We start from the raw sequence: 19,069 nt of genomic DNA on the forward strand, positions 1-19,069 counted from the left end.
TCAATCTGTTCTCTCTTGCAGTGCCTCCTAAACCCCTGGAGCCTCCACATTTGCTTAACAGAGGAAGCCGACATCTGATCCTCGCCCCACTTCACAATTTTACTGGAGATGGCCCAATTTCATCCATTAAGCTGTTGTATCGACCAAAACAAAGTGCAACCCACTGGTCCAACATTGTAGGTATGAGAGCCTCACTACAACATACAGTCAGGGGACAAACAGCGTCTCCACCAGCAGCAGAATAGTGAGTGCAGCTCTGGAGTATAATACAGGATGTAAGACCGGATCAGTACAGGATAAGTAATGTATGTACACAGTGACTCCACCAGCAGAATAGTGAGTGCAGCTCTGGAGTATAATACAGGATGTAACTCAGGATCAGTACAGGATAAGTAATGTATGTACACAGTGACTCCACCAGCAGAATAGTGAGTGCAGCTCTGGAGTATAATACAGGATGTAACTCAGGATCAGTACAGGATAAGTAATGTATGTACACAGTGACTCCACCAGCAGAATAGTGAGTGCACCTCTGGAGTATAATACTGGATGTAACTCAGGGTCAGTACAGGATAAGTAATGTATGTACACAGTGACTCCACCAGCAGAATAGTGAGTGCAGTTCTGGAGTATAATACATGATGTAGCTCAGGAGCAGTACAGGATAAGTAATGTATGTACACAGTGACTCCACCAGCAGAATAGTGAGTGCAGCTCTGGAGTATAATACAGGATGTAACTCAGGATCAGTACAGGATAAGTAATGTATGTACACAGTGCCTCCACCAGCAGAATAGTGAGTGCAGCTCTGGAGTATAATACAGAATGTAACTCAGCATCAGTACAGGATAAGTAATGTATGTACACAGTGACTCCACCAGCAGAATAGTGAGTGCACCTCTGGAGTATAATACTGGATGTAACTCAGGGTCAGTACAGGATAAGTAATGTATGTACACAGTGACTCCACCAGCAGAATAGTGAGTGCAGTTCTGGAGTATAATACATGATGTAGCTCAGGAGCAGTACAGGATAAGTAATGTATGTACACAGTGACTCCACCAGCAGAATAGTGAGTGCAGCTCTGGAGTATAATACAGGATGTAACTCAGGATCAGTACAGGATAAGTAATGTATGTACACAGTGCCTCCACCAGCAGAATAGTGAGTGCAGCTCTGGAGTATAATACAGAATGTAACTCAGCATCAGTACAGGATAAGTAATGTATGTACACAGTGACTCCACCAGCAGAATAGTGAGTGCAGCTCTGGAGTATAATACAGAATGTAACTCAGGATCAGTACAGGATAAGTAATGTATGTACACAGTGACTCCACCAGCAGAATAGTGAGTGCAGCTCTGGAGTATAATACATGATGTAGCTCAGGAGCAGTACAGGATAAGTAACGTATGTACACAGTGACTCCACCAGTAGAATAGTGAGTGCAGCTCTGAAGTATAATACAGGATGTAACTCAGGAGCAGTACAGGATAAGTAATGTATGTACACAGTGACTCCACCAGCAGAATAGTGAGTGCAGCTCTGGAGTATAATACAGAATGTAACTCAGCATCAGTACAGGATAAGTAATGTATGTACACAGTGACTCCACCAGCAGAATAGTGAGTGCAGCTCTGGAGTATAATACAGAATGTAACTCAGGATCAGTACAGGGTAGGTAATGTATGTACACAGTGACTCCACCAGCAGAATAGTGAGTGCAGCTCTGGAGTATAATACAGGATGTAACTCAGGATCAGTACAGGATAAGTAATGTATGTACACAGTGACTCCACCAGCAGAATAGTGAGTGCAGCTCTGGAGTATAATACATGATGTAGCTCAGGATCAGTACAGGATAAGTAATGTATGTACACAGTGACTCCACCAGCAGAATAGTGAGTGCAGCTCTGGAGTATAATACATGATGTAGCTCAGGAGCAGTACAGCATAAGTAATGTATGTACACAGTGACTCCACCAGCAGAATAGTGAGTGCAGCTCTGCATTATAATACAGGAAGAAATAAATGTATGAGCAGTGTAACTAAGCTTTCTGTGTAGGGTACGTAGAGGTATTGCTGGAGCTCACGTGAGGCATGTATATATTCTTTCCAGTCAGCATAGACTTTTTTGATTGATTCAAAACACTTGTTTTCCAGTGGATCCAAAAGACAACATAACGCTTCCCAACCTGAAACCCATCACTGCATACCTGGTGCAGTTTCAGCTGAGTCGGCCAGGACCTGGAGGAGAGGGACCCCTGGGCCCGGTGGCTGTGCTACATACAGACTGTATAGGCGAGTGGGCGCACATTGCTTGTTTCATATTGAACCATAATAACATGTGATCAGTTTGTAGCTGCCCTGCCTCCAAACCGGGAACTAAACACATCCATAAAAATGTATCCAAGGCGCAGAAAACTGTCTGAAATGTACAGTTATAACATGCAATACCAGCAATAACCACCAGGTGGACGCAAAATACAATAATACCGTAAGACTTGACACTTTCTTCTCCTAAGGGCTCCTTCACACAAATAGGTTCGCCCGCCCATATGCAAAGTATATTCGCATTAATCAATGTTTAACAATCTTGAGTCCCAATCATAGTTGGTGTTTTTAAAGTTATTCACACGGCGCTGCAGCGCGAATATAAAAGAACACGTTAAAACAATGGTAAGCAACGATCGGAATAAACCCTCGGAATGGTAATAAAATGCCTAGTTAGGGTGAGCGGTCTTCTTTTGTCAGCGTTGTACCTCGGGTAACTCCTACCTCTCACTTTTTTTCTGCTGCCTTAACCCTTTGCAATCCAATTTTGGATTCTGGGTTTCCTAGGGGGCTTTCTCTTTCTGCCATTATACAATGGCGCCATCTGCTGGCTAGAGCCAGTACTGCGGTGTGGGACATGATGGAGAGGCCCCCGACAACAGAGTGGCCAGTAATCTACAGTGAGAATACCCTGCCGGACGTCTTCTGACATTGGAGCTCTACAGCCTTGAATCAGAATGCGTAACACGGCGAAAGATGGTTCAAGAATACCGCTAGTGAAAACAAAACCATTGAAATTACTGGTTTTGTTTCATCCTGTTATGCGGACGGAATTATCACGGCCGTATTGTGGGACTAGATCCCTCCCATGTGAAGAAGCCCTAAGTCTGCTGTAATACGAGGGGTTAATCTGAGCTCTGTGAAGCCCCTCCTGCAGGTAGTGCGCACGCTGATGACATCACTTCTTATTGCTTCTCTGCACCTAAAATAAAAAAGCAATAAAGAACAAGTTAGCAAATAGTTTTGACTAGAAGTCTCTGTCCGTTTTGTGTCTGCAGCTCTAATGCAGATCTATGTGTCTCTGTGGTTGCAGACTACAAACAAACCCTGTATAGTCCAATCCTGTGAGGCAGGGTGGTGTTACATTTGGCACAGCGATGACACATGGAGGCGCTTTTTTTTTTTTTAACCAAATTTTACTGAACTGCAGTTAGCTTTTTGCTCCATAGGGGGAGCCCTTGGCGGGACGGAAACTTGACTTTTAATTTTCAAGCAAAATTTACACTATACATTAATGCTTGCCCCGATCCGTGTCAGGAGAACCTCAGCGAGACACACACATCAAACGTCATTATGACTAGTCGCTGTCCTCGTAGTACTCCATTGTCACACTCCGTACCACATTACTGGAGGTGCACAGCAGCGCTGCACTGCGGTCTCACACATCATAGGTCCCGGAGTACATCACCAATTTAGGAGTTCCGCATCACCGTGGACTCAGCGCACCGCCCACCCACTGCCATCGCACAACGCCATGACTCGTAATGCCTTGTTCGCCGTCACATCATCACAAACACATAACAACATGTACAAAAACTAAGCGTCACACTGCGCTGTTACAATGCCCGATTTACACCATATCCCCGTATCACAGACCCCAGACCGCAGTCGTCCGTCACAATCCCTAGAGTGTTACAGGAGACCGGTCTCACGTGTCCTGCAGCTTTGCTCCATTCTTTTGGATACATGGCGCCATCTGCTTCTTCAGGATCCTCCCACTACTTCCACACAGCTTGTTTCTTTTAGCCCCTCAGGTCATCAGGGCCCTTTTGTGTCTGGTCACTCGAGGCCATGGCTGCTCCGTAGCATGGGGATGCAGCCTGCTACGGTGCCCTCACATGGCCTCCACCATGGTGGATCAAGCTGGTGCTCTGTAGCCTCTCACTGCTGCTCTCTGCCTCCCCAGCCATGGCACATGGCCACCAGAGAGGCCGCTCTTCCAGCATTGTCAGCACCGGTCTAGCTCCCCGTCCCCCTTTCTGGCCAGGGCCCGGATCAGAGGGGGCGAAGTTAACTCTCTGAGCCACATGTTCTAAGCAGCTGGGCTGCTGTCAGGGGTGAGGGGGATGAGGGCACCGCTCTGAACTGGATTATAGTTTTCTCCAGCAGGTTTCGGGGTATTTTGCAGCTTCCTAATTGTGTAGAAGCAGTATGCGCACACTGACCAAGTCAAACACGAGGTATCAGTCTCATGCTCAAAATGGCTCTCTGCCCAGAAACAGCCAGACAGGGCCTTTTATTGTACAGACACACAATGGGCGTGCAACAGGTTACATCAGTAACATATAGGATTCTCATTTGTCGGATCATATAGAACCCCCCGCCTCCCCTTCTCCCCACCTCTCTCAAGTAGAAGCCTTTGTCTTTAACATGTGTCCAAATCTGAAAGTGAAAGATATCCCTTTGTTCAAGAAGATTCTGTGTGTGGGGGATGGGGAGGACTGGGAAAACACTCAAGCAATAACATAACACTGTGATTTAACTCTTTCCTTATGCAGCAGAGTTCCACATTAGGCTGAAGTCACAAAACACACATAATACGTCTAGTGCAAATCGATAGACATTTTACACCAACCAATCATCATGTCTATCACAATCCCCCCTTAAAATGTCTATCCTCTAACTCTCTATCTAATTTTCACAGTTCTCTGCGCGTGAGCCTATAACCGGAGCGCGTTGAAGGTTCGTTTTAGAGTCTTCAAGGGGGTGTAGGACTTGTCCACTCCTTCTGGGGATGCATCCAGCAAACTCATGGTGGGAGCGGCTTTTCCAGCATCAGTTTCACAGGTCTCTCTGACACAGGGGATAACACAGCAGACTAGAACAGAAAAGGTAACCATCAGTTCACATACAACAGCGACGCCCATCTGTGCCAGGATCCTTTACCACCCGCTCATCCATGGCGAGTGCTGGTCCCAAAAGTTAGCTCTTTTTAGTTAGTGCGGTCAGCTTCTTAATGGCAACTGCGTCTTTACCCGCGGGTCACGTGTCGTCTAGGATGTAGGTACAACAAGTCTCCCCTATCATCTTACAGACACTCCCCTTTTTAGCTAAAGTCATATCTAAGGTCATTCTATTTTAAAAGTCATAGTCGAGGTAGGTCCTATTGGTCGACTAGTCCCTATAAGGCGTCTCTAGTATAATTTATAAACCACTGCTAATTATAATAAACATAATTAATCCAGTCAACGTTTATTTACCATAATGATCAGGAAAGTGGACTCGAATCTAGTTTTAACTTGGTCTCTAATTTTTAAAACTCGTCAGGTACCCCCCTTGGCTATCCTATGACGTCAATGTACACGTGTAGATCAAAACTACCACCAGGGGTCTCTCTTCTCGCTCTAGTATAATGTTACAATACTAGTAGCGTGCACAGGTACGCACGGCGTGGGACTCCCTAATCTTCACCCACACCAATGTCCCTCCTGGAGATAGTCGTAATGGTGAACACGTCCAAGTCGCCTCACCCTTGCGTCAGGGTTTTCCCACTGCCCGTAAGTCCCTACTCCTAGGAGGGGGGGATCCCTACCTCACCTCAGAGGGAGGCCATGGATTCCCTGGGCTCATTTCCGGGCATCCATACCCTCTATCTGTACAAGTTAACACCCCACAGGGTGTGCCCTCGCTGGAACCTAAGGTCTTCTGCACTATCCCTTGGCAAATGGGAATTCCACTGACAATCCATCTTAGGAGATCGGGGCAGGCACAGTACTAGTACATTTCTCCTTTTCTTTGGTAGCGTATGTGGTTGGCATTATCGGAACTGGCTCTTCATCCTTTTTTAAACAAGGGAAATATTGGTGAGTTCCCCAAAAATCTCCCTCTACCCTGCCTAATTGCCTGGCAGGTGTAGTTTCCAGGGTAGTCAGTAATACTCTCTCCGGTGCAAAACACTTAAGTAGTTATAGAGTATTCCTTCTTCCATTTCTCACGGACAGTGTAATTAGCGGAAATGTTCGTGAAGAGACTAATAAACCACTCTTCAGCATCTACAGGGAGATTTAGGGGGACCATCCCCGAGTGTGGTCGGGCACTACCGCACACGCAACAGTTAGACTTGTTGCTCCTGTTAGCATTGTACCTCATCAACTCCAACCAGAGATTCTGGTCAGAGTAGCCAGTCGCTACTGTCAAGGTGTCCTCAAAAGGTAGGGTCGGCTATGATCATCATGTTCGTCAAGGTCTTTATCTTACGGCGGAGGGGGTTAATTATGGGCACGGGACTAAGTGAAGGCTTCCATTCGGCTGCATCTACCATACCCCTTATTTTAAACTTCCCTAAGGGATCTGTCCTCCCGTACCGGTATGTCCCCAGACTATAAGTCTCCCCCGTCCCCCGGGCTTGGATCTCCCATGGTTAGTGTAACAACCGCATTAAAACCAAGCAGCATACTAAGTTCAGCCTTCCAATACCTGCTGTCCTTATTACTCTCAAGGAGGGTTATACGACTAATTAGGGATTTCCCGCTCCTATCTTTCTTATTTAAGGCACTTCGCGGTTTATAGGACTAGTCTGTTCCTGTGTTCCATCCCACTAATCCCCAATAACGGCAGTCTTCTCCCCAGACTTTATCAGTGGCGCAAACATATTGTATTCCCCGGGTATATAAGTCATATAACCAGCTGGACTGAGCTAAATCTGGCCTGCGGTGGGATCTTGTGCCTAGACACGGGACCACAGTACAATAGTCGAAGGAATATGCGGCTACTTGAGCATTGGACGAGTTATACTAGAAGGTAACCATACCCCCATATTCTTCCGACTAAGGATTCCAGTTGCCACCCTCCTCTCTCACTAGCCCTAACCAGAGTAATGTCGATGGCACAACTAAGACTGGTCTCCCGGATCTGAAGCTTTCTTACAGTATGAAGCATGGATCCATGTAAGTCTTTCGGCTAGTTTCACAGCTGTGGCAGTAGTCAGAAGCACCTGGTAGGGGCCATCAAATCGGGGCTCAAGAGGGTGCTTCCTGGGGAACTTCTTGACGCACACCCAATCCCCAGGCTGCAAGATATGTGTCCCAGTGTCTGCCTCTGAGTCTGGAAGAGAACACCTGTGCATAGGCTTTGGTTAGTTCTTTAACAACAGAAATCACATACTCAGTCAACACATCAGATTGTAATTGTAACTACTGAGGATAGTAACGACCTAGCCTTGGGGCTAGCCCAAACAATCTCGTAGGGAGATAATGTATAATCCCCCCTGGGTTCATATCTAACACTGTATAAGGCTATTGGATGACAGTCTTTCCAAAGTGGCGTCATTTTTAAGTATCTTACTTTTTAGCGTGCCACTACGTCTCTCCACCTTTCCACTACACTAAAGGTGGTAGAGTATGTAAAAGGCCTGGGATACACCCAGAGCAGACATGACATGTTACATTCACCTGCGAAGTTTATACCTCTGTCTGACTCTGAGTCACTTCTGGTACCCCATATTCACAGTTTACCTCGTTCATGAGCTTCTTTGCGGTTACCTACTTGTTTACCTTGGTAACAGGGTCGGCCTCCAACCTGCAAAGACATCAACAACAACAAGCACGTATTCATACTTCCCAACAAGTGGGAGCTGAACGTAGTCAATTTGCAATCCCTGAAATGGGTAGAGTGGTCTAGGCAAGTGTGATGTGGCAAATTTACTTCTGCCCTGTCTCACCCATGGCATAGATCATGCTAAACCGGACAAATGATGCAGCAGCTACGGAGAACCCAGAAGTCGCCCATCCTCTTTCAAGCGTCGTCGTCATTGCTGCTTCACTAGGTGGGTCTTTCCGTCCACCAGCTGGGCCACCATGGGATACAGGAACTGTGGTGGGCAAGTGCTGTTGACTGTTCACCACACGCTGTCCTGTTTCTGCTGCTCCCATATTAGTCCATTTATTCTTTTCTTCCTTGCTGGCTTGTAACTGTAAAAGTCTTTAGCATATCAAAGTCCAAATTTTTGTCAATGTCCAAAGTTTTTACCACTGACTCATGCCGTCAGTATCTTTCTTCTTTCTTCCACGGCTTGAGGGCCGCTGCCTTTGCTGCGCTGTCAGCGAGGGTGTCGTCTCTCGCCTCTCCGGTGTAGGAATCGGTGCGAACTCTCAACTTTGTCAGGTAGAAGTAGGGCCTCCATGCGACTCTGTACCGCTGCACCATTCTCAATTGGTTGTCCTGCTAAGGTAAAAAAACTGTCTGGCCTTCCATATTGGGCCGTAATCATGAGCTATGCCAAATGCATACCAGGAGTCAGTGTAAAGGGTTGCCGTCTTACCTCTCGCCACTCTACACGCCTCAGTGAGGGCCTTCAATTCCGCTTCTTGTACTGTGACATGCGGAGGCAGAGCTTCTGCTTCTAGGACATCTTGTTGTGTGACCCCTGCATATCCGATGTGGAGTCATCAGTCCTCACCCTGGTACCATCTGCAAAAAGCTCAACATATGCATTATCAACAGAGGTTCTGATAACTGTTTGCATACCTGCAGTTTCTTACTGTATTAGTACTAAATAATCGTGCTGATGTTCTATTTCACATGGCTCAGAATCTTGTAGCACAAAATCATTTATTTTTTTTTTTTTCAAACCCAATAGCTGATCTACAACACCTAGATCATCTATGACCCAGAACACCTATGCCTCCCCCCTTTTGAACAGGAATACTCAATGGAAAAAGAGTAATTGCGTTCAAACTAGTAAACCAAGAGGCACAAAAACAAGCACTTTGTAGGTCAAGGTGACATTATATGCAGCGAAGTCTGAGCGAAAATCTCCTTACAAAAAATTTTTTTTTTTCCTTTCAGGTCGCAGTTAGCATTTTTTAACACAAGGGGGTGCCACACGATTCAAATGTTACGTCACCCAGTGTAATAGTATTTCAGGGTATGGCCAGCGTTTAGCTTTTACTCTCCTGTCGGAATATAATTATAGCTTCAGTGTAGACTGACACTAGAATATACAAAAGACTTAAAGAAAAACTAAAGAATACGGATGAATTAACATCCTACTCTGGGCAATTCAGTCCCTCTTTCTTCACATAAAAAGTAAAATTACTTCACCAAATTGCATGAAAAAGTTTGCTGGGTGACTATAGGGAAATTATTCCATCTGTAGGAGCCTTCCATAACATCATCTGTCTGAGCATCCATTGGAGAAGCAGGCAGTGGAAAACAGAGCCCCTGGGAACATGAGAGAGCGTCCCCTGTCATGTATTCCTGGTCTCTGCCCCCCATGCATCAACTCCAATCTTCCATGCACTATAAACCAGCTTAGTCATCTAATATGTCCCAAGCTGCATCTTCACAAAGGTTTGTTTCCCTGAACTTATCACACATCCAAAGTGGCCACATCTTGGAGTGTAACAAAGGCTGGTCAAACAAAACCTTACTTCAGACAATCATGATGTTAGCCCTGGATACAGTGGCATTGGGGAATATAGGCCTCCCAAGTGCAGCAAAATGGCCGCCAGAGGCAGAAAGGGGCGGGGCTACAGATCTCCCAGGTGAGGCAAAATGGCCGCTGGAGGAGGAAGGGGCGGGGCCAGGTCCTGTCCCGGATGGGGAGTGACCAGAAGTAACATCACACACCCTGAAAGTGAGCACATGGGGGGGAAGTAACTTCAGGGTCACACTATGTGGAGCTGTAAACATTGCAAGCGCGGCTGCCATTACAGGGAGAGGCTGTAGTCAACACAAAGGCATTACATTGTTCATTGGCAATACACATACCCCCCTACATGCTTTCCCCTCTTCAATCTCTTAACTACGTTATACCTCCTCCTAGCAATCTAAAAACACCTTTCTTTCTGCTAGGCTTCCTGCTCATCTTCTGTAAACTTTCTACAATCTATCTTACCATACTCATTTCTGCTTATCTGTCCATGACCTAACATTCCTTTCTGCAACTTTTCCTGATCCTTCTCTTTGTATAACATTTCTACATGTTTTGCATATTCCAAAACATCCTGTACTGATCCCTCATTCTATTCTGCCTGCTTATTCTATTCTATACTGTGTCCAGAAACTTCGAAGTGTTCCTTTTGTAAAATCTGCTTTCTTCAAATCCTTCCAATATAACCTCTTTCCCACTCAGAAAAGACAAAGGAAACAGAAAGGGTTAATTGAAAAAAGCTTTCAGTTCACTCTCTTATCAGCACCCCTCCCCCCTGATAATAAACACTGCACATTCTTTCTATAGTACCAAACAGACGGGATTACTGGAGAATACCCACAACGGCTCAAGGTATATATCTCATCTACCTTTATAACAGCCCATCGTATACTAGTAATCCCCAAGAGCACTCCTTGTACACGATCTAGACAGGACATTTAGCTATACACAGAGACTGACGATTATTTTCAATGACCAAGAGTTTCTGGAGCCAGCCGTCACACCACGGCTATATTCACCCGTAAATACCTTTTCACATATGAGAACATAACACGCTCAATCATAAAAGGTAAATATACGTATCATAAATCTTCCTAACCTCACACTAGTTACCTAGGAGTAAGTGTCTCTGGCGCGCTCCCTCAGACTTAAACAGCCGAGTCCGCCCTCCTGACACATTAACCCTCACAGAATTTATCTCTTGGTCTTGTATACACAATTTTTTAACCGTCTCAGACATAGCAGCCACAGCATACAAAATACCCCTTAAGCAGGTTAAAACGGTGGTCTTTTCCGAGTAAGAAAGTACTATATTACCTGCCTTTCATTGATTTATCACTCTGGATCAGGAACAGGCAGAAAAGCAGTCAGAACCCAGATCACATCGGTAGATTTACATAAAGCAATCTTACCGTGTTCTGTAGATTTTCGGGCCCCTGAGTTCTGCGTGCCATCCGCCGATCTCTGTATTTTTCCAGAATGAAAGAAATCAAAATCTCTTAACTCGGTCCACCCAGGAGACGCCACTGAACTGGATTATAGTTTTCTCCAGCAGGTTTCGGGGTATTTTGCAGCTTCCTAATTGTGTAGAAGCAGTATGCGCACACTGACCAAGTCAAACACGAGGTATCAGTCTCATGCTCAAAATGGCTCTCTGCCCAGAAACAGCCAGACAGGGCCTTTTATTGTACAGACACACAATGGGCGTGCAACAGGTTACATCAGTAACATATAGGATTCTCATTTGTCGGATCATATAGAACCCCCCGCCTCCCCTTCTCCCCACCTCTCTCAAGTAGAAGCCTTTGTCTTTAACATGTGTCCAAATCTGAAAGTGAAAGATATCCCTTTGTTCAAGAAGATTCTGTGTGTGGGGGATGGGGAGGACTGGGAAAACACTCAAGCAATAACATAACACTGTGATTTAACTCTTTCCTTATGCAGCAGAGTTCCACATTAGGCTGAAGTCACAAAACACACATAATACGTCTAGTGCAAATCGATAGACATTTTACACCAACCAATCATCATGTCTATCACAGCTCACCCCTCTTACACCTGCAGCCATGTGTTACTCTACTTTCCCCGCCCCTCTTGCTGCCCTACAGAAAGTAATGCATAATGGCAGTATCAGACGACAAGGGGCATGTTTGTAGTCTGTAACCATGGAGACAGTTAGGCCGTTCTCACACACAGCTTCAGCGAAATGCCGCGATTTTGATCGCAGCGATCTTACCACCATTTTCTAACAGTTGCTGTATTCGGCAGCAGTTTTGTAATGGACCCCATCATTGTGATGGGTGATAAGGCGCGTTAAAAAGGGCAAAAATGTGGCAAAATAGAGCAGACAGCACTCGGAAATTGTGGTGTTGGAGTGCATGTCTGCGATGCCCCATTGAAAGCAATGGGAGCGCTCTACCGCGATACTCAAAACGCCGTGGTAAAAAGTGCGTGTGTGAGAGTGGCCTTCGCTCTTCAGAGGAGCTGCATACATAAAACGGTGAGAGATTTCAAATCAAGAATATTTACAAATTGTTTCATGTTTTATTTTCGATGTATTGAGGTACAAAAGAAATCAGTTGCAAACGTCTTCATACCCCAAAAACTGTTCCTGTACGATGCAGAAATCCTGCCGGAGGCGTGAATGGCGCCAGCAGCGCCGGTGGTCTTTGCTTCTGGATACGGCGCTCATTTTATTATTGTCTCCCCTATAGAACCGACGGTGAAGCCGGAGATCAGGGGCTACTCCATAGAAGACCGCAATACACTGTACATACACTGGCAGCTCCCCGCCTATAGTGCCGTGGGGGGCGGGTACCTGGTCCGGATTTATCACCCCGCCAACCATCTCTTCCGCCAGGAGAATATAACCTCCATAGACGTCCTGTCCGCCCCGATTTATGGCCTCAGCTCCAGGACCGAATACACCTTCAGAGTCCTCATATATCACTGCACGAGTCTGGGGCCGCCGTCCGACCCCTACGCCATCATACTCAACAGCAAAGGTGAGAACAGCCCCCCCAACAACTCAATGACAGCTCTGGCATAGGATTAAAAGCTACACATAAATGTATCAGCGGACGTTCAGAGCAGCGCGTATTAAATGCGTATTTTGCAGTGGACTGTGCGCGGATTGCTCGCTTATATCTCCTTATATATCAGAAATCTGTAGTGAAAACGCGCAGCTCTTCTGCACTGTAAGAAGCGGGGAGGGGGGCTAGGGATTCCCAGACCCTCAGGATTATCTCATCATGCAGAATTGTTGTGGATTGTGTCTTGAAGTTCATGGTCTGTGAATGTAAACAGGAGTGTTCACTGCATTCACTGACAGCAAGCACATACATGTAAAACAGTAAAGAATGAAAACACAAAGGAGGATGTTATCAAGACACTTATGGCAGTTTTTTTGGCGCAATAAAGTAAAAATTTTTGTCGCATACCATATTTGCATGAAAATGTTTACAATTTTTGGTAATTTCCCACTGTTCTAATAAGTGAGCAGGGCTTCACTGGAGAGGCGGGGCTTCACGGGAGAGATGGGGGGGCTTTACTGGAGAGGCGGGGCTTCACTGGAGAGGAGGGAGAGCTTCACTGGAGAGGCGGGGCTTCACGGGAAAGGAGGGGGGCTTTACTGGAGAGGCGGGGCTTCACGGGAGAGGAGGGGGGCTTTACTGGAGAGGAGGGGAGGTTCACTGGAGAAGCAGGGCTTCACTGGAGAGGAGGGGAGGTTCACTGGAGAGGCAGGGCTTCACTGGAGAGGAGGAGGCTGGCTTCACTGGTGAGGTAGGGCTTCACAGGAGAGGCGGGGCCTCCTGGGGACTGATTTACTATGATTTACTCGAGAAGCTCTTGTAAACTACAGCACAACACTTGCTCATAGCTCATTTCGTGCAGTCATGGCCAGCCTTAGCTACATGCAATCTGTGCTGTCACAGAGGGCGCTGGCCACCAGCTTGTAATGAAGGGGGGGGGTGAAAGTTAGATGTAGCCTGAGTTAGATTATGTTTCTCCTCCATTGTGGAGCCACATGAATCATTTTTTTCTGGGTTCTGCCTCTTTCGCTCTGATGTTCTGAGGTGGCGCTGTAATTCCATTGGTGACTCTGATGCAGAATTGCTTAGTTTCTACTGCTGCATTTATGTCATAAGATTGCTTTTGGTGCTGTATTTATGTAATGAGCTTGGTTCTGGCACTGTATTTTTTGTATTGAGCTTAGTTCTGAAGCAGTATTTGTTATGAGCTTGGTTCTAGTATTGTGTTTATGTTATTAGATTGGTTCTGGGACTGTATTCATGTACTGAGATTGGTTCTGGCTTTGTATCTATATACTGAGGTTGGCCCTTGTAATGTTTTTATTAACTGAGCTATTCTAGGGCTGCATTTATGTACTGAGCTTGGTTCTGGTGCTGTATTGATATTATGAGCTTGGGTTCTCGTGCTGTATTCATGCACTGAGCTGTTCTGGTGTCGGTACAGCTTCATTAGCAGAATACAGGCAGACTGCTTATCATTGTAATATATATCGATGTGTGTCGTTTCAGCCTTATGACAGGGGGCGCTGAGTACTGACAAAGATGTGCCAAATGTATCGTATTGTGCGCACCACTTAATAAGTTTGGCATTTCTTACGTGAAGATCCTGAGGATTAAGAACGATTTAAGAAATTCCAGTGTAATCGCACAGTCTATTAGAAATGGGACGTTCTGCTATTTTGTAGCTCATTTTGTTTTTGAATTTCTTACTATTTTCAAGATCTCTGCTTGCAGAAAGGAAATTGAAGCATTTATTGTTTGGGGCTTCTTCAGATGACGCTGATTCTGTCCTGTTCTGCCATCTTTCTTGCATGTAGTTTTTCTACTTGTGAGAAAAGATGGGGAAAACTTATCTTCCCGCTTTTTCCCCAAACTCGTGCGCAAAAGCATGGAGCGTGAATAGTTGAAAAAATCACCGGTTCACGACTAATACGCTCCATACAGAGAATATATTGGAGCATGCGCCCATCTGTCTTAGGGTGAATGCAGACCGCCGGGTCGGATCCCGACTGCGAGATGTGACCTGTGCCCCTGTAGTGACCCGCGGTTTACCTGTCCGGCGTTTTCACTGTACTCTGCGGACGTTCCAGCTGGCGCACAGCCGCACATGCACATGTGTCAGAGCCGGTGCGTCAGCGATGACGCAGCAGTGCGAGCCTCGCAGGACATGCCGCGATTTTGTTATCGCTCAGGTTTTCCGCGATCAGAATGGCGGCAGTCTGTATAGGATTGCGTAAACCAATGCAATCCTATGGCGGCGTGCAACAGCGGAAATTCCGTGTAAAATCTTGCCACTGAATTTCCGCCGGTGTGCATTAAGCCTTAGCCCTTACATCCAGAGGCATGAACAGTCCTTGCTCACATAGCTGAAGGTTTGTTACAGTGTATCAGTCTGTACAATCCTCTGTGAACTGCTAGCATCAGCAGCCCAATCCTTGTCCTGGACTCCAGGCTGCTGGCTCTTACCTTCACTTAGACGCTGTGACAAATCCTCACCTGTGATAAGTTTTATAGACACGTCCTTCACCTTCTCCTCTACAACCGCTGTGTCCTCAGGTCCGTCACCTCCCAAGGACGTCCGCGCCGACACCCTGACTAGGGAGAGTGTGAAGCTGATCTGGTTGCCCCCTGATGATCCCAATGGAGGGATCATTAAATATACAGTGGAGAGCCGGCGACTGGGGGCCCCTGGGGAGCAGCAGTGGGCAGACACGGAGGGCCACAACCAGACTTGGTTCGTCATCAGCGGCCTGAACACCAGCACCATGTACCAGTTCAGAGTTCGCGCAAACTCCAGAGTTCCCGGAGAATGGAGCCATAGTGTGACCGCAGCGACTTACAGCGAAGGTAAGTGTCCGCTCTGGATTTTACTACTACGGGTAGTACTGATGTTACTATTGGTAGTGCTACTGCTAATATTATTATCACTACTACTGCTACAAACATGACTGATATTAATACAACTACTAATACTTAGAACGCTTCTAGTACTGCTACTAATATGAATACTAGCAAACAATACTATAGATAATGATACTACTACTAATGCTTCTACCACTTACTACGGCTATTACTTTCAACTAATATTAATACTTGCATCACTAACATTAACTATAACTACTACCGATGCTAATATAAATACTACCAAAAATACTACAGATATTAATACTACTACTGGTGACATTATTGCCAGTACTAATATAAATGCTATTAGTACTAATACTACTGATATTACTGCTACAAATCGTGTTACTGATACTACTATTTATAATTATAACACTATTACTGGTATCAATATTAATACTACTACTGGTGACATTGTTACTAGTACTGCTAATGCTAATGCTACTATTATTGATACTACTAATAGTAATTATAACACTATTACTAGTATCGGTATTGATACTGCCAAAAGTACTACAGTACTAATTTAAATGATACTAATATTAACGCTGTTAGTACTAATGCTACTGATATTACTACTACAAATACTATTACTAATATTTCTATAAATATTTTTGTTCCCAGCAAGAGAAACCAAGTAATTTTGTAGATTAATACCCTTTAATGGCTAACAAAAATACATGATGTTATTGTGAGCTTTCGAATTTACTCCGGGTTCTGCTTCAGGCTTGAATTAAATAGATCAGAAGAGGCATGCATATTTATACACACATACATAAGGCACAGACATGGATGTGATTAATTTGCACCTAAAAGAATACTACAATAGAAATACAATCATCTTTAACTAGTCACTGATAGAAATGTGAAGGTTTTATGGTCCCTGAATTGGTGTTAGGGGGTCACCAGGTCAGCAGTGTTATCTGTGCTATAGATGTCTCATACTTACCATTCATGCATGAACCCTTTTGAGCAATCTAACTCTCTGTTGAAAGTGTCAAAAGGTGTTTTAAATTTTTCCCCCCAAATTCTTCTGTGCCGCTGTGATTTGAAATTGCCTTTCAGTATAATAACTTTCATGTCTTCTATGTCATGTCCGTGACTGGAAAAGTGCTCGGCTGCAGGGAATTCGACTTTTTCTGTTTTATCGTATGGCTATAAGATCTCCTCCTCATTTTAAGTTTTTGCCCTGTTTCCCCAACATTAAGACCCAAAACAGGACACTTACTGCACCCGATCAGGTACACAACATCAGACATGGGACATGTGAATGTTCCGGGATCTTATAGTCCTGCTGCGTGTTGGGGATACATATCCCGTCCGCGGTCCGTACATGGCAGCAGGTCCTTACCTTACAGGGATAAGTTCCTTTTTGTATGTCGGAGGACAGTGCACTTCTGATTATAGGGTTCCACAGGTTTGACGGTCATCCTTGTGAAGGTATGATGGAGTTTCTTTGCGGTTTTCCTTAGTACCTCCAGCTGTGGATTGTAGGTTATTCACATGTTCCACGTCTGATGTTGTGTTCCTGATCGGCTGCAGTAAATGTCCTGCTGGGGGCCTTTATGTCGGAGAAACAGGCAAAAATCTTAAAGCGAGGATGAGATCTCTTCGCCACACAATTACGACAGAATTACCTGTCAGTTTTCCAGTCACGGACACGACATGGAAGATATGAAAGTTATTATACCGAAAGGCAATTTTAAATCACAGAAGAATTTGGGAATATAAATTTATAACAACTTGACATTTTCAACAGAGAGTTAAATTGCTCAAAAGAGTTCATGCGTGAGTGGGAAGTATGAGACATCTATAGCACAGATAACACTGCGGACCTGATGACCCCCTAACACTAATTCAGGGACTATAAAACCTACACATCCTTATCAGGGACTATTTAAATTTATTTGTAATAAGTATTTGTGTGTATTTGCTGGTATCGAAATTAATACTATCAAAAATACCACGACTGTTAATAACACTGCTGGAAGTAATAATACTACTACTAATATTAAAGGGGTTGTCCAGGACTTCGGGCATTTTTTCTATTAATGACCTACCCTGTGGATAGATCATCAACGGATGTTAATTGGAGGTCCATTGCTCAATATCCCTGCGGACCAGCTGATGATTCTTGGTGGCACTGTCAGCACGTACAGCACAGGAAGCGGCCTGCGCTGACCACAGTGCAAGGCCCTGGGCTGTACCGTTTGCTTCCAGTAGTGACCACATCGACAGTAGTGCCAGGAACCAGCTGGTCGGCAGGGATCCCCAGCTGCAGACCCCCGGCGGTCATCCCGGACAAGCCCTTTAATGTGTATGCTATTTATATTAATACTACACCTTATACTGCTGATTAAAGATATTAATAGAAATACTAGTATTATTACTGCTGTGAACATTGATACTACTAACACTACTATTAATACTAATACTACTGATAGTACTACAAACTAGTATTAATTTGAATACTGCTACTAATATTACAGATAATACTATACCTACTTCTAATATTAAAAGGATTGTCCAGTTGTAAACTATTCATGGTTTATTCTCGTGATAGGCCATCTGTAGTAGATTAGCGGGAGTCTGCTGTAGAGCAGACAGCTCTGTTCCAACTGCAGTGGCCAGGCTTGGTATTACATCCATTCATTTCAATGGGAACTTCACCTACAATACCAAGCCTGGCCACTGCAGTGCGAACGGAGCTGTCTGCTTCCTGCAAAAATCAGTTCAGTGCATCAGCCAAATCAGTTCTGTGCATCAGTCAAACAGGTGATTGTTGGGGGTCCTGGGCAATAAACACTACTGATGGCCTATCCTGAGGATAAGCCATTAATAGCTTACAACTAGACAACCCCTATAATAGTACTACTATGAATAGAATGCTAGTATTACAGCTAGTACTAATATTAATACTGCTCATACTACTAGTTCTGATAATATTGAACACTGCTACAAAAGCATTGATATTAATACAGTATTTCTAACACTACTAGTACTTATATGAGTAGAAATAACTCCTGCTATTAATGATACTACTACTAAAATTCATAAGACTAATGTGAATACTACCAAAAATAAGAACACTGTTAGGCCTCCTGCAGACGGCCCGGTCGGATTCCCGCTGCAAGAATTCTCACAGCAGGATGCGAGCCGTGCCGCTGCAATGACCCGCAGCTCACCTTCTCCTGGTGTCTCCTCCGCTCTGCTATGTGCCGGCTGGCGCACAGCCGCGCATGTGCAGTGCAGAGCCGGCGCATCACCAGCGACGTGTCTGTGTGGGCCTCTGCGAGGCTCGCACAGAGATAGGACATACTGCGATTTGTTTACCGCGCGAGTTTTCCCGCGGACAAATCACGGTTGTCTGCATAGGATTGCATTATCTAATGCGACCCCATGACAGCGGGCACGAGCGGAAAATCCCG

General features: G+C 45.1%; 1 protein-coding gene and 1 long non-coding RNA gene across 2 annotated transcripts in view; one reads left to right on the plus strand and one right to left on the minus strand.

Annotated features, from left to right (window-relative positions):
- Positions 1-19,069, plus strand: part of TIE1 (tyrosine kinase with immunoglobulin like and EGF like domains 1) — a 57,529-nt gene that overhangs the window by 21,705 nt on the left and 16,755 nt on the right. The window contains exons 10-13 of the mRNA XM_066597911.1: positions 22-180; positions 2,163-2,300; positions 12,420-12,710; positions 15,294-15,584. Of these exons, the coding sequence (XP_066454008.1) occupies positions 22-180; positions 2,163-2,300; positions 12,420-12,710; positions 15,294-15,584 (879 nt within the window). The remainder of the gene's footprint in view (positions 1-21; positions 181-2,162; positions 2,301-12,419; positions 12,711-15,293; positions 15,585-19,069) is intronic.
- The window catches only part of LOC136621988 (uncharacterized), a 398,847-nt gene continuing 384,298 nt past the window's right edge, over positions 4,521-19,069 (minus strand). Inside the window, exon 2 of the long non-coding RNA XR_010791285.1 lies at positions 4,521-5,151. This is a non-coding gene — a long non-coding RNA (uncharacterized lncRNA). The remainder of the gene's footprint in view (positions 5,152-19,069) is intronic.

Source organism: Eleutherodactylus coqui, chromosome 3, assembly GCF_035609145.1.
Source record: "Eleutherodactylus coqui strain aEleCoq1 chromosome 3, aEleCoq1.hap1, whole genome shotgun sequence".
Taxonomy (NCBI): Eukaryota; Metazoa; Chordata; class Amphibia; order Anura; family Eleutherodactylidae; genus Eleutherodactylus; species Eleutherodactylus coqui.